The sequence below is a fragment of the Hibiscus syriacus genome, unplaced genomic scaffold, assembly GCF_006381635.1.
Source record: "Hibiscus syriacus cultivar Baekdansim isolate YM2019G1 unplaced genomic scaffold, ASM638163v2 tig00116965_pilon, whole genome shotgun sequence".
Classification (NCBI taxonomy): Eukaryota; Viridiplantae; Streptophyta; class Magnoliopsida; order Malvales; family Malvaceae; genus Hibiscus; species Hibiscus syriacus.
This window is the reverse complement of record NW_024063490.1, coordinates 3,354,166-3,367,812: the sequence shown is the minus strand read 5'-3', so window position 1 is coordinate 3,367,812 and position 13,647 is coordinate 3,354,166. Positions and strand designations below refer to the sequence as shown.

The 13,647-nt window shown below is 34.4% G+C and overlaps 1 protein-coding gene across 2 annotated transcripts; it reads right to left on the bottom strand.

The window, feature by feature from the left end:
• Positions 1-415: 415 nt before the first annotated feature.
• Positions 416-8,634, bottom strand: LOC120191280 (zinc finger CCCH domain-containing protein 6-like). Of its 2 annotated transcripts, none has more exons than XM_039194261.1 (4): positions 8,266-8,634; positions 1,895-2,104; positions 1,678-1,802; positions 416-1,562 (listed from the first exon to the last, which is right to left on the bottom strand). In XM_039194261.1, the coding sequence occupies exons 1-4, from the start codon at positions 8,323-8,325 to the stop codon at positions 629-631; spliced, it is 1,329 nt and encodes a 442-aa protein (XP_039050192.1). In that variant the 5' UTR covers positions 8,326-8,634; the 3' UTR covers positions 416-628. The 2 variants fall into 2 exon arrangements, with proteins under 2 accessions (XP_039050192.1, XP_039050191.1); XM_039194260.1 differs by having other exon boundaries at positions 416-1,565; positions 8,266-8,625.
• Between the last annotated feature and the right edge of the window lie 5,013 nt (positions 8,635-13,647).

Here is a 13,647-nt window from a genome sequence, read left to right as displayed (position 1 = left end):
AAACTCCAAAGAGACTTAGTGAATCCACCCTGGTTATAAGAGAAAATAATTCCATAAAATTTTATACGAAAAAATCATTTTCTCAAAGAATCATTTTACCAGTTTTATTATATAAACCACGATTTTCAATTTTCTTAATTCCTAAGCTCAGCCGAAAGGTATTATCTACTTATTTTTTGCATAGCGGCTCTTTATTTCTAAAGAAAATGCACAAAATATTATCCGCCTGTTATTAACCAACGTGGATAGCAACGAATCCTTGTCAGAAAGTATTTTACACCAATGAATTTATAACATAATTTTTACGTTCACACTCTTAAAATATAATCCTTTCGTTTCATTCCTGCTTGCTTGTCACACTTTAATATACACGTGTGCAACATTTTCACTCGATGCAAAGCGAAGTTACAGGACGTTTAAGTATGAATATCCGCAATTGATTGTGATAACCATCGAATCTTAATGCTCGATGCAAAGGAAGAACAGACAAAAAGTGAGTACTAGAATTATACTATTTGCAAAAAGAAGCTAAGCATGCCGTGAAGGAAGAATATATGCTAAAAAAAGCCAGAGAAGAACTGCAGTATGCTTTTTGCATGTGAAAAAAGCATTCTTGCTCTACCATATTCTAACTGCTTATTTCTCCATCCATTTTCATTCTCTTTGCATTCGGTGCCTCTGGAACATTACTGCCACTGTTCTCTTGGGATGACATATCATGCTGATACGCGCAATTGGCTCCGTTCCGGCATCCCCTGGCACTGTTGAAGTACATGCAAGGCTTCATTACCTTTGGCCTTGAATCTCTCGGTTTGGTATTGTTTATTAGTTCTTGGTTCGGTCTTACGTGCTGGTTGTACCGGCTGTTGAACTTGGCTGGTTCTTGTCTTTCTCCTCCATGCTGCAGAATCAAGTTTTTGTAATAGTTTACATCCTTCTTCTGGGGAGGTCCAATAGCAGGTGAAGCTGTAACTGGATGGACACTGGGAATGGGACTTTGTTTACTTGAGGGTCCAACTCCAACCCCATTTGGCTGAGGATAAAATGCTCCACCAGGTGTAGCTGATAAGGGTGCAATACCATTTTCTGTTCTATTGATGTGGGCAGGAAATGGATTGGAGTGATTTACTACAGGTGGGGGTGGGTCGGGAGACGGTACCAAAGGGGATGGCAATTCAGTTAAGCTTTGAGTACCTGAAGCTGCTCCATGATCAGTAACTAATTTCTCAATCAATCTCGGGTTGCTGAGAATCTTAACAAGCAAGTCAGGATCAATCATGTTTCCGGGTTCATTGCTTTGGTTAATCGCTGCAAAGGCAGCAGCTGCTACACCAGGTTCAATATTAACAACCGTTCCAGCAACTGGTTTTTCATCAGCTGAAGAACTTGAAACACTGGGTATACTGCAATGAAGAGTATGTAAAATACCAGGAGGCAACATATGGGGCTGTGAATTAAGTAGTGTTTCCATTGCTGCATCCTCATCTTCGATAGGAGTGACGGGTATTTGAGGAGTTAGCAGATCGTTATAGTGGCAATTTCCTATGTCTGCTGAAACAGAAGGGCTGCACAACGAGGAGAAAATTTAGTGTCGTGGAAAAGTAAAACCAAGAGAAGCAGGTTCTAGAAAACCCGCCCTACAACCCGTCAAAAAGAGAGAAAAGAAAAGTATCAAACTTTGTAGGAATTGCAGATGGGCGTGGATAAACAGCTTCAAGCACTCTCACTTCTCTCTGATTTTGAATCTCCACCTCTTTACTTTCCTCTCCGGCAACAACTTGCCAATTCATGTCCAAAACAAACTGTAAAAATGTAGATTAAGCTTTCAAGTAAATGTCTGGGAGCAATAATCACAAATCAACCTAAAATACAGATTAAGCTTTAGAACTGTTACTCTGAGAGGACATCTCCATTTAATGACAGGAATCTCCAACAAGTTAATCTGCAGATCATTTGTAGAATGAGCTCCTTCAAATCCAGGAGGCAGAAAGTCATCCCCAGCTGCCCCATTTGAATGTGATACCAAAGAGGTTTTTGGTTGGAGGTGATCTTGACCACCCGACCCAACTTGGGACGGTGAATCCTCCGACAGAAATAGCCTTATCTGTTAAGAGAAGCATTTACGTATTCTGTTTGTCATCTTCGATAAGATAGGATAGTGAAATGTTCAAACATCATTTTATTGAACTAACACACTCTGGTAACTAAACTGAAGAGAGGTTGCATAAACACATATGGTTTTTAAATATATATGTATATATATAAGAACTTTTTTTGCAACAACAAAATCAAAATGCAAGCAGAACAAACTACAGCATCTATGATGCTGATATGTGGCAGCGAATCCGTCATTTCTTGCTGAGTTGCTACAAATCTTTTAACACTCACCAAGCATCAGCAAGATGATGCCCAGAGACTTTCGGAGGCCATAGTTGTAGCTGGAAAGCTGATTAAGCTTGCAAGTGACAAAACAAGTAACGATGTGTCGTCCAGGCTCATGCCTAGAGATAGTGCAATAGTGGGAGAGACCGGGAAAAGGTGCAGCAGAGAGATGGTAGAGAAAGCTCTTCGAGTGGCCAAGGTGAGCCAGCGACTGTTCGTAGCCAAGGAATGCCATCGAGAAAGAATGGCAAGGCTAAGTCCGGTGTAAAGAAGAATGGGAGCAAGGAAAAATTGAAGTGCTACTTCTGTGATGGTCCTCATTTAATTAGAGGATGTCTCGAGAAGCTTCGCCTTAGAGCCATCATGAAGAGGATGGAAGAAGTAGCGAAAATTGGTGCGGTTGCAAGATTTAAAGCTGCCAAGCCAGGGAAAAGACTTGGTCAAATTGAGGGGATCAATGCGGTCAAGCAAGGGTACGACTACAAGATCCCAAGTAGTCAATCCAAGATCGAGATGTGGCGAGACTGCGGGTGTCAAAGCAGTCGAGCACAGGAAAGTACCCAGTGCGATAGCAAGAGATAAAGCCGTCAAGTCGAGGGTGCAAAGTGAGCAAGTCCGCTCACAGTATGTCAGGATGGATGTGTGGTCCAAGTTGAGGAGTCTTAGGCATAAAGGGACACTTAAAGAGTATGTGAGCCGATTTAGAAGACTCGTGCTCAAAGTCCCAAGTTTGACAGAAGAAGATGGGTTCTTCACTTTCATGTTCGGATTGAAGCCATGGGCGAAGAGAGTGTTGGAGCGAAGGGAAGTCAAGGAGTTGTCTAAAGCCTTGAAAACCGCCGAGTCCATCAAAAAATTTAGAGTCAAGAAGAACAAGACTTCCAAAGCAAAGCCGAAAGCTGAGGGTAACGACAAGAGATTCCGTGATGAAGGCAAGTCAGAGGATGAGGAATGTTGTTCCTCGAGTGGCAGAGAAAATCCACTCAATGATGAACCAGATGGTGAGTCTGGGGATGATGTGTGCAGTCTTGGCACAAGTTCGAGTATTAAAGATGCTAAGCCGAGGGTAAGAGTCGAGCAAGCGAGGGGGCACAAACTTAAGATCCTAGAAGTGTTTCAGAATTACCCGAGGGGAGCTGAGTCATCCAAGGTGATGGATGAGCCCAAGATCGAGTTTTCCAGAGAAGAGGACGAACCCAGGATCGAAGAGGCGTTGAGAGTTGGCTCAATAAGGTTCATTTCTGCCAAGGCGAGTAGAAGTCAAGTGCAGGAGGAGTTAGCCATGTCCAAGGAGTTTGCCGAACATGTTCGTGTAGAGAACATGGCTTCAGAAACCATCTTAAGAGAAGGGTTGAAGCAGGGGCTTGCAGAGGATGTTCAAGTGAGGAACAATCTTTCAAAGACTAGTGGACAATAGTCGAAGGGAGCCAAGACGTTGAGGGACAAGGCAACCACGGAAAAACTACCCATTTACAAGGTGGGAAGTAAGCTCCAACCTTCGTGTTAGAAGGGAGGAGGCAAGAAGAGGCATCAGACTTTGCCGTGAGAAAGTGCCGATGCATGGTGGCACAAAGAACTCCAATGATAAGGATTCAATGCAAGGAGTGCCAGACTTTATGTAATTTTGTTTTTGATAAGAATTTCAGGCTCATTAAAAACCCCTTTCTTGATTAATGGAGCTTTTAGAAAAGCTCCTTAATCAGCGGAAGAAGGAAAAGAGTGCCTTAGGATTTTATTAATCATAGACAAAGTACATAAGATACAACCAGAAGACATACTAAACAGAACCTTAAATATTACATAACATAAAATCAAAACCACCAAAACGACCAGACCACCCTTAAACAACAAAACTATCTCAGCCCCAACAACCTTAACAGGCCACCATAACCCTACTGAAAACCTCTAAAGCAACAAAATTAATCATCCAATCCCCTGTTTAGCCAAAGTATCAGCCTCACAATTGCAGCTCCTCGGTATGTGTCTAATAATAATCTCCCTCTCCGAGATTAGGGAAACAATTTTCTGAATCATCAAACTAAAAAAATAAGATGTAGTCGGCAGCAAAATCCAATCCACTACTGATTTACAATCACTCTCTATTATTAACCTTCCCTTCATCGCCCACTCCGATGAGAGAAAGAAATCAATGCCTTTCTCAATGGCTTTTAGCTCAGCGAGTGGAGGAGGACCTAGACCAACAACATTCGAGAAAGACCCTAGAATTTTACTTTACGAATCTCTTAAAATGCCCCCAATTCCCGAAGGGCTGACGCAATTTTAAGTATGTCGTGGTTTGTACAAGACTAGAAATACTGTTGTATTGATCGAAGTGTGAAGACAAATTAAAATAAGTCTTCAAGTAGGAGATTGTTGAAAGTCAATTTTAGTGGCTGCAAAATTCTTTGGCAACTTGGGCGGCTGGAACCATGGGTCTTTGGCAACTGGGTGGTTGGAAACATGGGCGGCAAATTAGGCAGCAATTGTTGAATTTGGGCAATGGTAAAATCACAATTTAGTCATTGTACTTTAGGATATTTACAAGAATAAGTCCTTAAGCTTCAACTATAAATACTCTAACCTATTTCGTTTCAAAATCATCCCCAAATCCCTAAATCCCAAAAATCATTTTTTTCTCTCAATACTAAAGAGTTTAGTGAGTTCTCTTATGAGTAGTGAGTGTTGTGTAAACATCTGTAAATTTTCTCTCTTTAATAAAATATCTGCAGCAGTCCGGAGACGTAAGCAAAATTAGTTGAACTCCGTTATCAATTTCGGGTATTATTTTTCCTCTTTTATTTCACATTCTCACTAATCTGGTTATAGGGAAATTACTCGTTTATTTCCCAACAATACTTGGTGGAAAAGATTCGTCTGCAGAGAGCTATTCGGATTGAATTTACAGCAACCAACAGGGCATCCTGGATTTGGAAAGGAATACTGAATAATTGTGAGGAGGATGAGTTTGGGCAGTGTTTTCAAAATCATTTAAAATTTCAGGTTAGAAATGGTGAATCTTTAAGGTTCTGGCTTGATAATTGGCTGGGTGGTAACCCTCAAGGTGCAATTTCCGAGAATGTTTTCTTTATCAATCAATTAGGAGGGAATGATTGTTGTGTTTAGATGTCGGAATCATTCGGGTTGGTGTTGGAACATTCCTTTGAGAAGGAACCTTGCTAATTGGGAGGTGGAGCAATGGGTAAACCTAAATTCTTTGCTTCAGAATCTTCCTTGAGGTGAGGAGAATAATGATGGATGCATATGGTCGGGGAATGGGGAGGGTATTTATTCAATAAAGTCTTGTGTTAGGCTAATGTATGAATGGCAGCCTACAAATTCTGTTTGGACGAAGCAGGTTTGGCTCTGGGTGGCACCCCCGAGAGTGGAAACCTTTGTATGGCAATTAATTCATCAGAAGTTGGTTGTTAAATTAGAGCTTGCTAAACTAGGTGTTGAAGGCTTAGAAGATGTTTTGTGCCCTCTTAGTCGACTCAAACCCAAAATTGTTTCGCATCTTATGGTATTATGCAAGTTTGTGTGGGATATTTGGTGTACTTTTCTGCCTTATTGGAAAATTACAGCGGTGTTGCCATGTAATCCTGCTGATCTATTAGTGGCTTCGACGGAGTTAGTTTGTTACTCTCACATTTGGACGCTAATACCAGGCGCGATTATGTGGTCGGTGTGGAAGTGTAGGAATGAAATAGTTTTCAAGAAGGGTTATTTTGATTCAGTTCAACTTTCATTCCTCATTAGATTTAGATTGGTTTCATGGTTTGTTGCAAAATTTTCTAGTGCTAATATGTAGTTTGATGGCTTAGTGAGTGACCCATCTCTGGTAGATATTCATTGGAAAGCCAAGAAAGTGATATTCTATTCACCTGCTTGGTCCCCTCCTCCCCCAGGTTTTTTGAAGATTAATGTTGATGGAGCAATGGAGAAAGAGTGGCATAGAGGTGGTATTGGTGGTCTTATTCATGATTTGAATGATAAGTTGTTGGGATCTTTCTCAAAAAAAGTGAGGTCTGGCCCTCCTATTTTGGTTGAATTGCTTGCAATTAAAACAGGATTAAGTTTTTTCTTTGAGAAGGAGTGGGGATCTAAAGGAATATTGATTTTGGAATTGGACTGTTTGAAGGCCTTAGAGTGGATCAAAAATCTTAGTTCTTGCCCAGCTTTGTTTGAATCTTTGGTCAAGGAAATTTGTGCAGTGGTGGTGAATAAAAACGTAATTGTAAAGCATATTCAGAGATGTTGCAATTGGAAGGTTGACAAGCTTGCAAAGTCGGAAATTTGGTAACTGTTTATAGTTCAGCCTATTGTTTTACTGTGTATAGAATATCTGGGTTGTTTTGTAAGGTAGGGCAACTCTTACTAAGTTAGGGATATGGTTTTTGTTGAGATGTCAGCTGAGTGTTGGTCATTTTTGAGGTTGTATTTTGGTTGTGTATGGCTATAATGAACTTTTGATGTAATTGATATTTAAGGAATAAAATTTTGTGGTACTCTTTTCCTCTTTCCAATGTCCGCTAAGCTATCTTCATAGCTTGATGGGTATGGAGGGGGTTTTTAACGAGACCTCCCATTTTTATAAAAAAAAAAAGATGGAGGCAACAATGCATTTTGTCACGAATGAGATACAATGAAACAAAGCATCTAATTGAGCCTATTAGATTTAGGTACAGGTTACCAACCAACAGATAACTTGATCTCTTCGTTGAAAGGCTGCGATAAGACAGTGAGATCAACTATTTGTCACTTCTGAGAATAACTTCGCCTAAAATATTGAGCAAAATTGCTTTTCTCACTCTCACAACTTGATTTGTTAGAGACGGTTGGACCTACTCTATAATAGCTTGACAACATTGGATTTCCCTTTTTTGGTCACAAATCCTTTGCCAGACGGCGTTTCTAAAACATTACATCAAACAACAATAAGAAACTCAATTCTAATTAGTTCAGAGTATCGAATGATCTTAGGATGAGGCAGCAAAGACTCTTTATGGACTTGTGGTGGCTATATAGGAGCATGCCCTTTCAATTTGTAAAGGACATCATGCACCTAAGAATTAGAGATTCTAAAACTATAACTCTCCAATGAAACTAACAATCCTTTCAAAATGTTTAGGACTTAGGAAAAAAGCCAATTACTTCAAAGACTGTGGATAGACAGTTAACCATCCTAGAAGTTAAAAAACACATATTGGAGGTTTATCTTATAACTACAAGCACCAATATAAAGTCGAGCCTCCAGAAATAAAGCAATATAAGAAGAATTCACTAACTTAACATGCAACCTAATCAAGTTCCATGGAGATTTTACAGTTGTACTCTGGTTATGTTATCGAGCTCTGCAAAGATAAACATTTTATGAAGGGAAACATCATTGATTGACATGCTAGGGAAGCTAATCAATGGCATATTTTTATCATTACTGGAATTTTTTAATACGCTAACAATAAAAGTCTTTCACCATTTTCATTCCCCGATTCCTTTTTCTAACTAGCATTACAAACTTCCGAACTATATTAACAGGTTTGTTCACATAAAACAGAAAGGTGTGAAACTAAATTAAACATAATACATCAAATGTCATAACCAAGATGAAAGACTCAGTAGAAATCATGCATTACAAGCATACAAAAACCGAACTAAAATTGACCACCAAAAAGGTTCAAATGCAATTCAAGAGTGTAATAGATAAAATATTATTGAAAAAAATCACACCAGAAACAAAACAAAAAGAAGGGTTAACATAGCTTCATTCTCCAAAATATCTGGTTCACTTCAGCTTAAAATTTTGTACACTCCGTTCCACTTCTCTATTTAACCTGAAATGGAACTCAAAACTAGAGAACTTCCAAAGAAAAATTGCAATTTTACCTGACAGAGGTTAACGTCTGAGGCCCAAGTAACCCTTTTTGTCTTGAGCGGTCCTCGCATATTTACAGATCGCAAAAAATACAATATATTATATCAAAGATAGAGAGAGACCCTAAAAACGATCATTTTCCGGCCCCGATACTCCAGTTAGGGTTGGGTCAATTAAAACTCAAACTCCCAAAGAAAGGAGAAAGAAGACAAGAGCCTCAGCCGTTAAATCAACATACCTGTTTTGAAAACCCTAATTGTAAGAAGAAGAGAGAAAACAATCGGTTCAAAACCCTCGCACATCTATTTTCCAATTACCTAATGTTTCGAGATGGAGAGATCCATGGTAACCCTATAACGGATTTTCAGGGCTTTGCCGTTTTTCTGTCTGATTTATTATTCCGAAATCTTCCTGGTGTATTTCTTTCATTCTGGGCTTCTGTTCTGTAAAAGGGATGACCCACGCAACCTATTGACGCGTCGAGGGTAGCTGTAAACGAGTCGAGTTGAGTTTTAGTATTATTAAGTTTGATTTGAATTCGAAAAATTTAAAATTAAACTCGATTCGACTCGAAAATTCGTGAGTTAAAAATTATTAATATCAGTTGGAACTCAAAATATAATATTGAAACTCAACTCGAACTCGAAAATGTTCAAACTCAAAAAAAAATTAAGAGCTCGATTAAAACTCGAGACTCAAGCTCGATTAAAACTCGATTTTGAACTCGATTCAAGCTCGAACTCAAACTCGAATTTGAACCTACAAAAATCTTATATTACATTTAAAAATATATTTTTAAAAATTTATAATTATCAATAATATATTTTTAATATATTTTTAATAACGTAAATTTAAAAAATTTAAAATTATAATATAACTTTTTAAAACATATTTTTAATAACGTATTTTTAATATATTTTTGAATACTTCGCGAGTTTTTCGAATTAAGTATTAAATAGTTTGTTTTAATTCGTTAAGAATTTGAGCTCGAGTAAAATAGATAATCATTAAGTAAACAACACTCCTAAATAAACACTAACCTAATAGGAATTTGTTAGTGCAAAATTTAGCCTTCTTAATCAAATTATTTTCTCTAGTTTATTTACAGTTATGATCATTTTCATTCATAATTTTTTATGGCCTATTTTACAATTAATCTCAAGTTTGTTTTGATTCATAACCGTTTATGATTTTAAATTTTATTCTCTTTGATATTTGCAGTCAAATTTTGTTAGCAACAAAATGAAAAAAAAATAAAAACACTTGATTTTCAATGCCTTTAGAATCTATCAAATGGCACCAATGAAGTTACACAGAAACAAAAAGAACAAAAAAAAATTAAAAGAAATCTATCAAATGGGATAACATTGTCAGGAGAACAATCAAAAGCTTTTCTCGACAGAAACAAAAGCAAAAAAATATGAAAATTGAGTATTATTAATCAAAATGAAAGAAGAAGAGGTGAGGAAAAAACTTACCAGGAGGAAAGGATTGGAAAGGAGAACTGATTTTTCTTTCTAAAAGGAAGCTAAATCATCAAACAAAGGAGAAGGATATTGGAAAAAGAGGAAAATATTGAAAAATATAATTGATTTTTCTAGGGATTTAACGTATGCTAAAGAATAAAGGGAGTGATATTTTTAAAGTAATTCTTTTATTTCCAGGGTATTTTAGTCTATATTGATGGGAATTGGTGAATATACTTAAGCCATGAGAGGGATTAGTTCCCGATAAAGTACCTCCAAAATTTTACTGTTGAAAATTGTTTATTCCTCCCTGTTGGGAGTCTTTGCAATCTAAACCAAGGAAATAGATTCTGGAAAAGTTTTTTCCTTCCAGTAATAATCTTTTCCACCATCCAAACAACTCCTAAGTGGTATGATTTGAGCACTATTATCTATGCGTATGAATTTATTCAAATAAAAACCAGATAAATATTATTACGAGACCAATAATAATAATAATTTGAGTAAATTATATTATCCACCGTTCAATTATCTTTTTATTTCTATTTTGATTATTAAAGTTTAAAAAATAATAATTTAATAAATAAACATTTAAATTATTCATCTTTTAGTCATTACATCGTTTAAATTATAAAATATGTGATGATATGGTTATTTTATTATTATTTAATATGACAATGACATCTTTATTAATTTTTAATGTCTGATATGATTTAAAATGAAAATGAAAAGAAAAATAAAATTAAAAATTACTAAACCTTAAACTCAATCTTAAAACTTTAATCATAAACCCTTAATTCGTACCGATCACCCTAAAGCTTTATTGACCACCCCACACCATCTCATCGCTAAACCCTCAAAACCATCTCGAACACTAACCGACTTCACTTGCAATATCTCAATCCTAAAACTTTGATAAAACTTTGATAAAACACTATAAACCCCAAACCCTCATCAATCTTACCATTATAAACCCCAATATTCTTATCAAAAACCTAAATCTTTAAGTTCTTAGGTTCTAATAAATCCACGTCTCTGATCCTAGATCCCAACAATCAAAGCACAACATGTCAAATGGAGAGTAAAATATCTCAATCAGATAATCAATTGAAAAGGGTGATCTAAAACGAAATATTGAAAAGGGAGAGGAAAATCTTTCATTAGTATCCGTATCAATGTAAGTGACGGTCATACCATGATGATGTATAACGATTATGGTATTAATGATAGATTTATTGAGTTTGAGTTGTTTCTCATTAAACGAACAATGAATTCACATTCAAAAAGGTCATAAATTGGTGGGATATTTTGAGACACGTTGATATTGGACGACAGTGGATGGCGATGTTCAAATAATGACCAACGCAAAATGTCTAGATTCTAGGTTGGTTTAGAGCAAAAAAGAGAAAATGAGATAAGAAGAATAAGAAGAAAGAATAAACGAGGAAAAACAAGTTTTTATAGGGAACCAAAAGAATATTTTTGAACTAAATTTGGTTTTATGTAGGGATCCAAAATGATGTTGTTTTGGTATAGATTACCATATTATAACATTGATAATTGTTTAATGGTGGAGTAACCAAAATAAGAATAATTTGAAAAAATTTATACTTCAATAATCAAAATCAGAGTAAAAATATAATTAAGTGATGAACGCTTCACTTTACCCTAATAATTTTACCTTATATATAAGAAATACAATTTCCACCCTGGCATTCCTTCTTTGGGAGATGCCCAATCAGATTCAATCATAGGGATCAAGGCTTTTTCAACATTTTCACTTTTTCAGTCTACAATGCCGTTGAAAATTCTTTTTTGTATTTCCATATTTGTCCCTCAATTAAACCGACCCATATATATATATATATGTATTTCCTGCCCCGTCTTCGCCGCACTCGAATTTCAAATTTGCAAAGTAAAGTTCTCAGATTTGTTTCTCGCAAAATCAAATCCCTAATCCCTCTTCATATATTTGGTCGTTGCTTTTTGGCTTATCGTTCTTTCTTTCATAATCTTTAGTTTAAATTTTCTCGAAAAAAGGAAAAGAGATGGCTCGTACAAAGCAAACTGCTCGCAAATCAACCGGAGGAAGCAGCTTGCCACCAAAGTAAAATTTTCAGAATCATTGAATTATTTATTTTTCCCCAACAAACTTCCATTGATTTCTTTCATTAAACTTCTCTTATTCTCTATTTGTCGATCAATCAATTACAGGCTGCAAGGAAATCTGCACCAACAACCGGCGGAGTCAAGAAGCTCCCCCGTTACCGTCCATGGACCGTCGCTCTTCGTGAAATCCGTAAATACCAAAAGAGCACAGCGCTTTTGATTCGAAAATTTCCATTCCAGCGCCTTGTTCGTGAAATTGCCCAAGACTTCAAGGTTATAAAAAAGTTTGAAGAAATCAAATTCCTAATAAAAATTTAAAAGCTATAATTTAAATTTAAAATAAATAAATATATCACTTAGTTATAAAAACCAGAAATAGAACTCTTAGAATTTAAAAGCTATAATTTAAATAACTCAATTTATCTTTGGCGGAAAGTCAAAAACACCATTATATACTAATACCTTTCATTATTAAGATTAGTTTGTTTCATTAAAAATATTTTTTTGAAAACGTTTTTAGTATAATAAATTATATTTTCTAATTTTTTTTGATAAATATTTTATGATTTTTGAATAGTGTTGTGTAAATTATTTTTCACTAATTGATATATTTTTAAAAAATTATTTATTACAAAATTTGAATAGACTAAATAATAATATTGTTATTATAAAAATCAATATTATTATTTTTAAAATATTATATATATATTAAAAAATATGAATAAAATAAGAAATATTAATAATTATATTAATTACTTATTTAAAATTATTATTATTATAATATGAAAATAAGAATATTGTATTATATTTTTAAAATTTTATTTTTTTAAGTTGCCCTTCCGGATCCAAAGGCTTTACCTTAACTTATCCGAACCGACCCAGGTTACACATCTGATTTTTGTAGGCGAGTCTCCATGCGAGAATTTTTTGCATACATAAGGACTCGAACTTGAGACTTGCTTAAGTGATATCAAGTTGCTTACCCCTTGAACTAACCCTGTTAGTATATTTTGAAATTTATTAATAAATATATTTTAATTATATTTGTTAAAATATTATTTTTATAAAATTAATGAATGATATAAATTTTATTAATATATATTATTAACATAAAAATATAATATCATATATTATTATAATATAATTGATTATATTATTATAATATAATTGAATATATTAGTATAATATTAAACAAATATAATATAATATTATTAAAATAATTAATAATTATATTTTAAATATTTTAATAATTTATATTTTATTAAAAGCACTAAAAATATTTTATTAATATTAAATAAAATAATATTATTTTTATATTCACACTTTAAAGTGAAAAGTACGAAAAATAACTTATGAAAAATCATACCATAAGTTATTTTTTAGAAAATACAAAGGAAAATGACTAGGAAAATATTTTACATTGATCAACCTATTTTACGTCAACCAAACATTGAAAAATGAAGAAAAGATTTTTCGAAAAATATTTTATGTGAAACAAATAGACCCTAGAAATACATTAAATAATTAGGAATTTGATGTATATCATTATTTAGATTTTAATATTTATTAAGATTAAAATTTTATATGATATTTATTTTTTATATTTAGTTTAAAAGTAATTTACGTAAAATAAATTATATTTTTTTGAAAAAAATCAAAATTATTTTATAACTTTCGAAATTTTTTAGGGCAATCAATATCAATCCTTTAATATTGAAGCATAATGTTAAAAAATATTTCGACTCTTAAATATAAATGTCAAACTATTATATTTCATAATTATTATATCAATATTAATGTTTGAGTAATTGTGTCTAT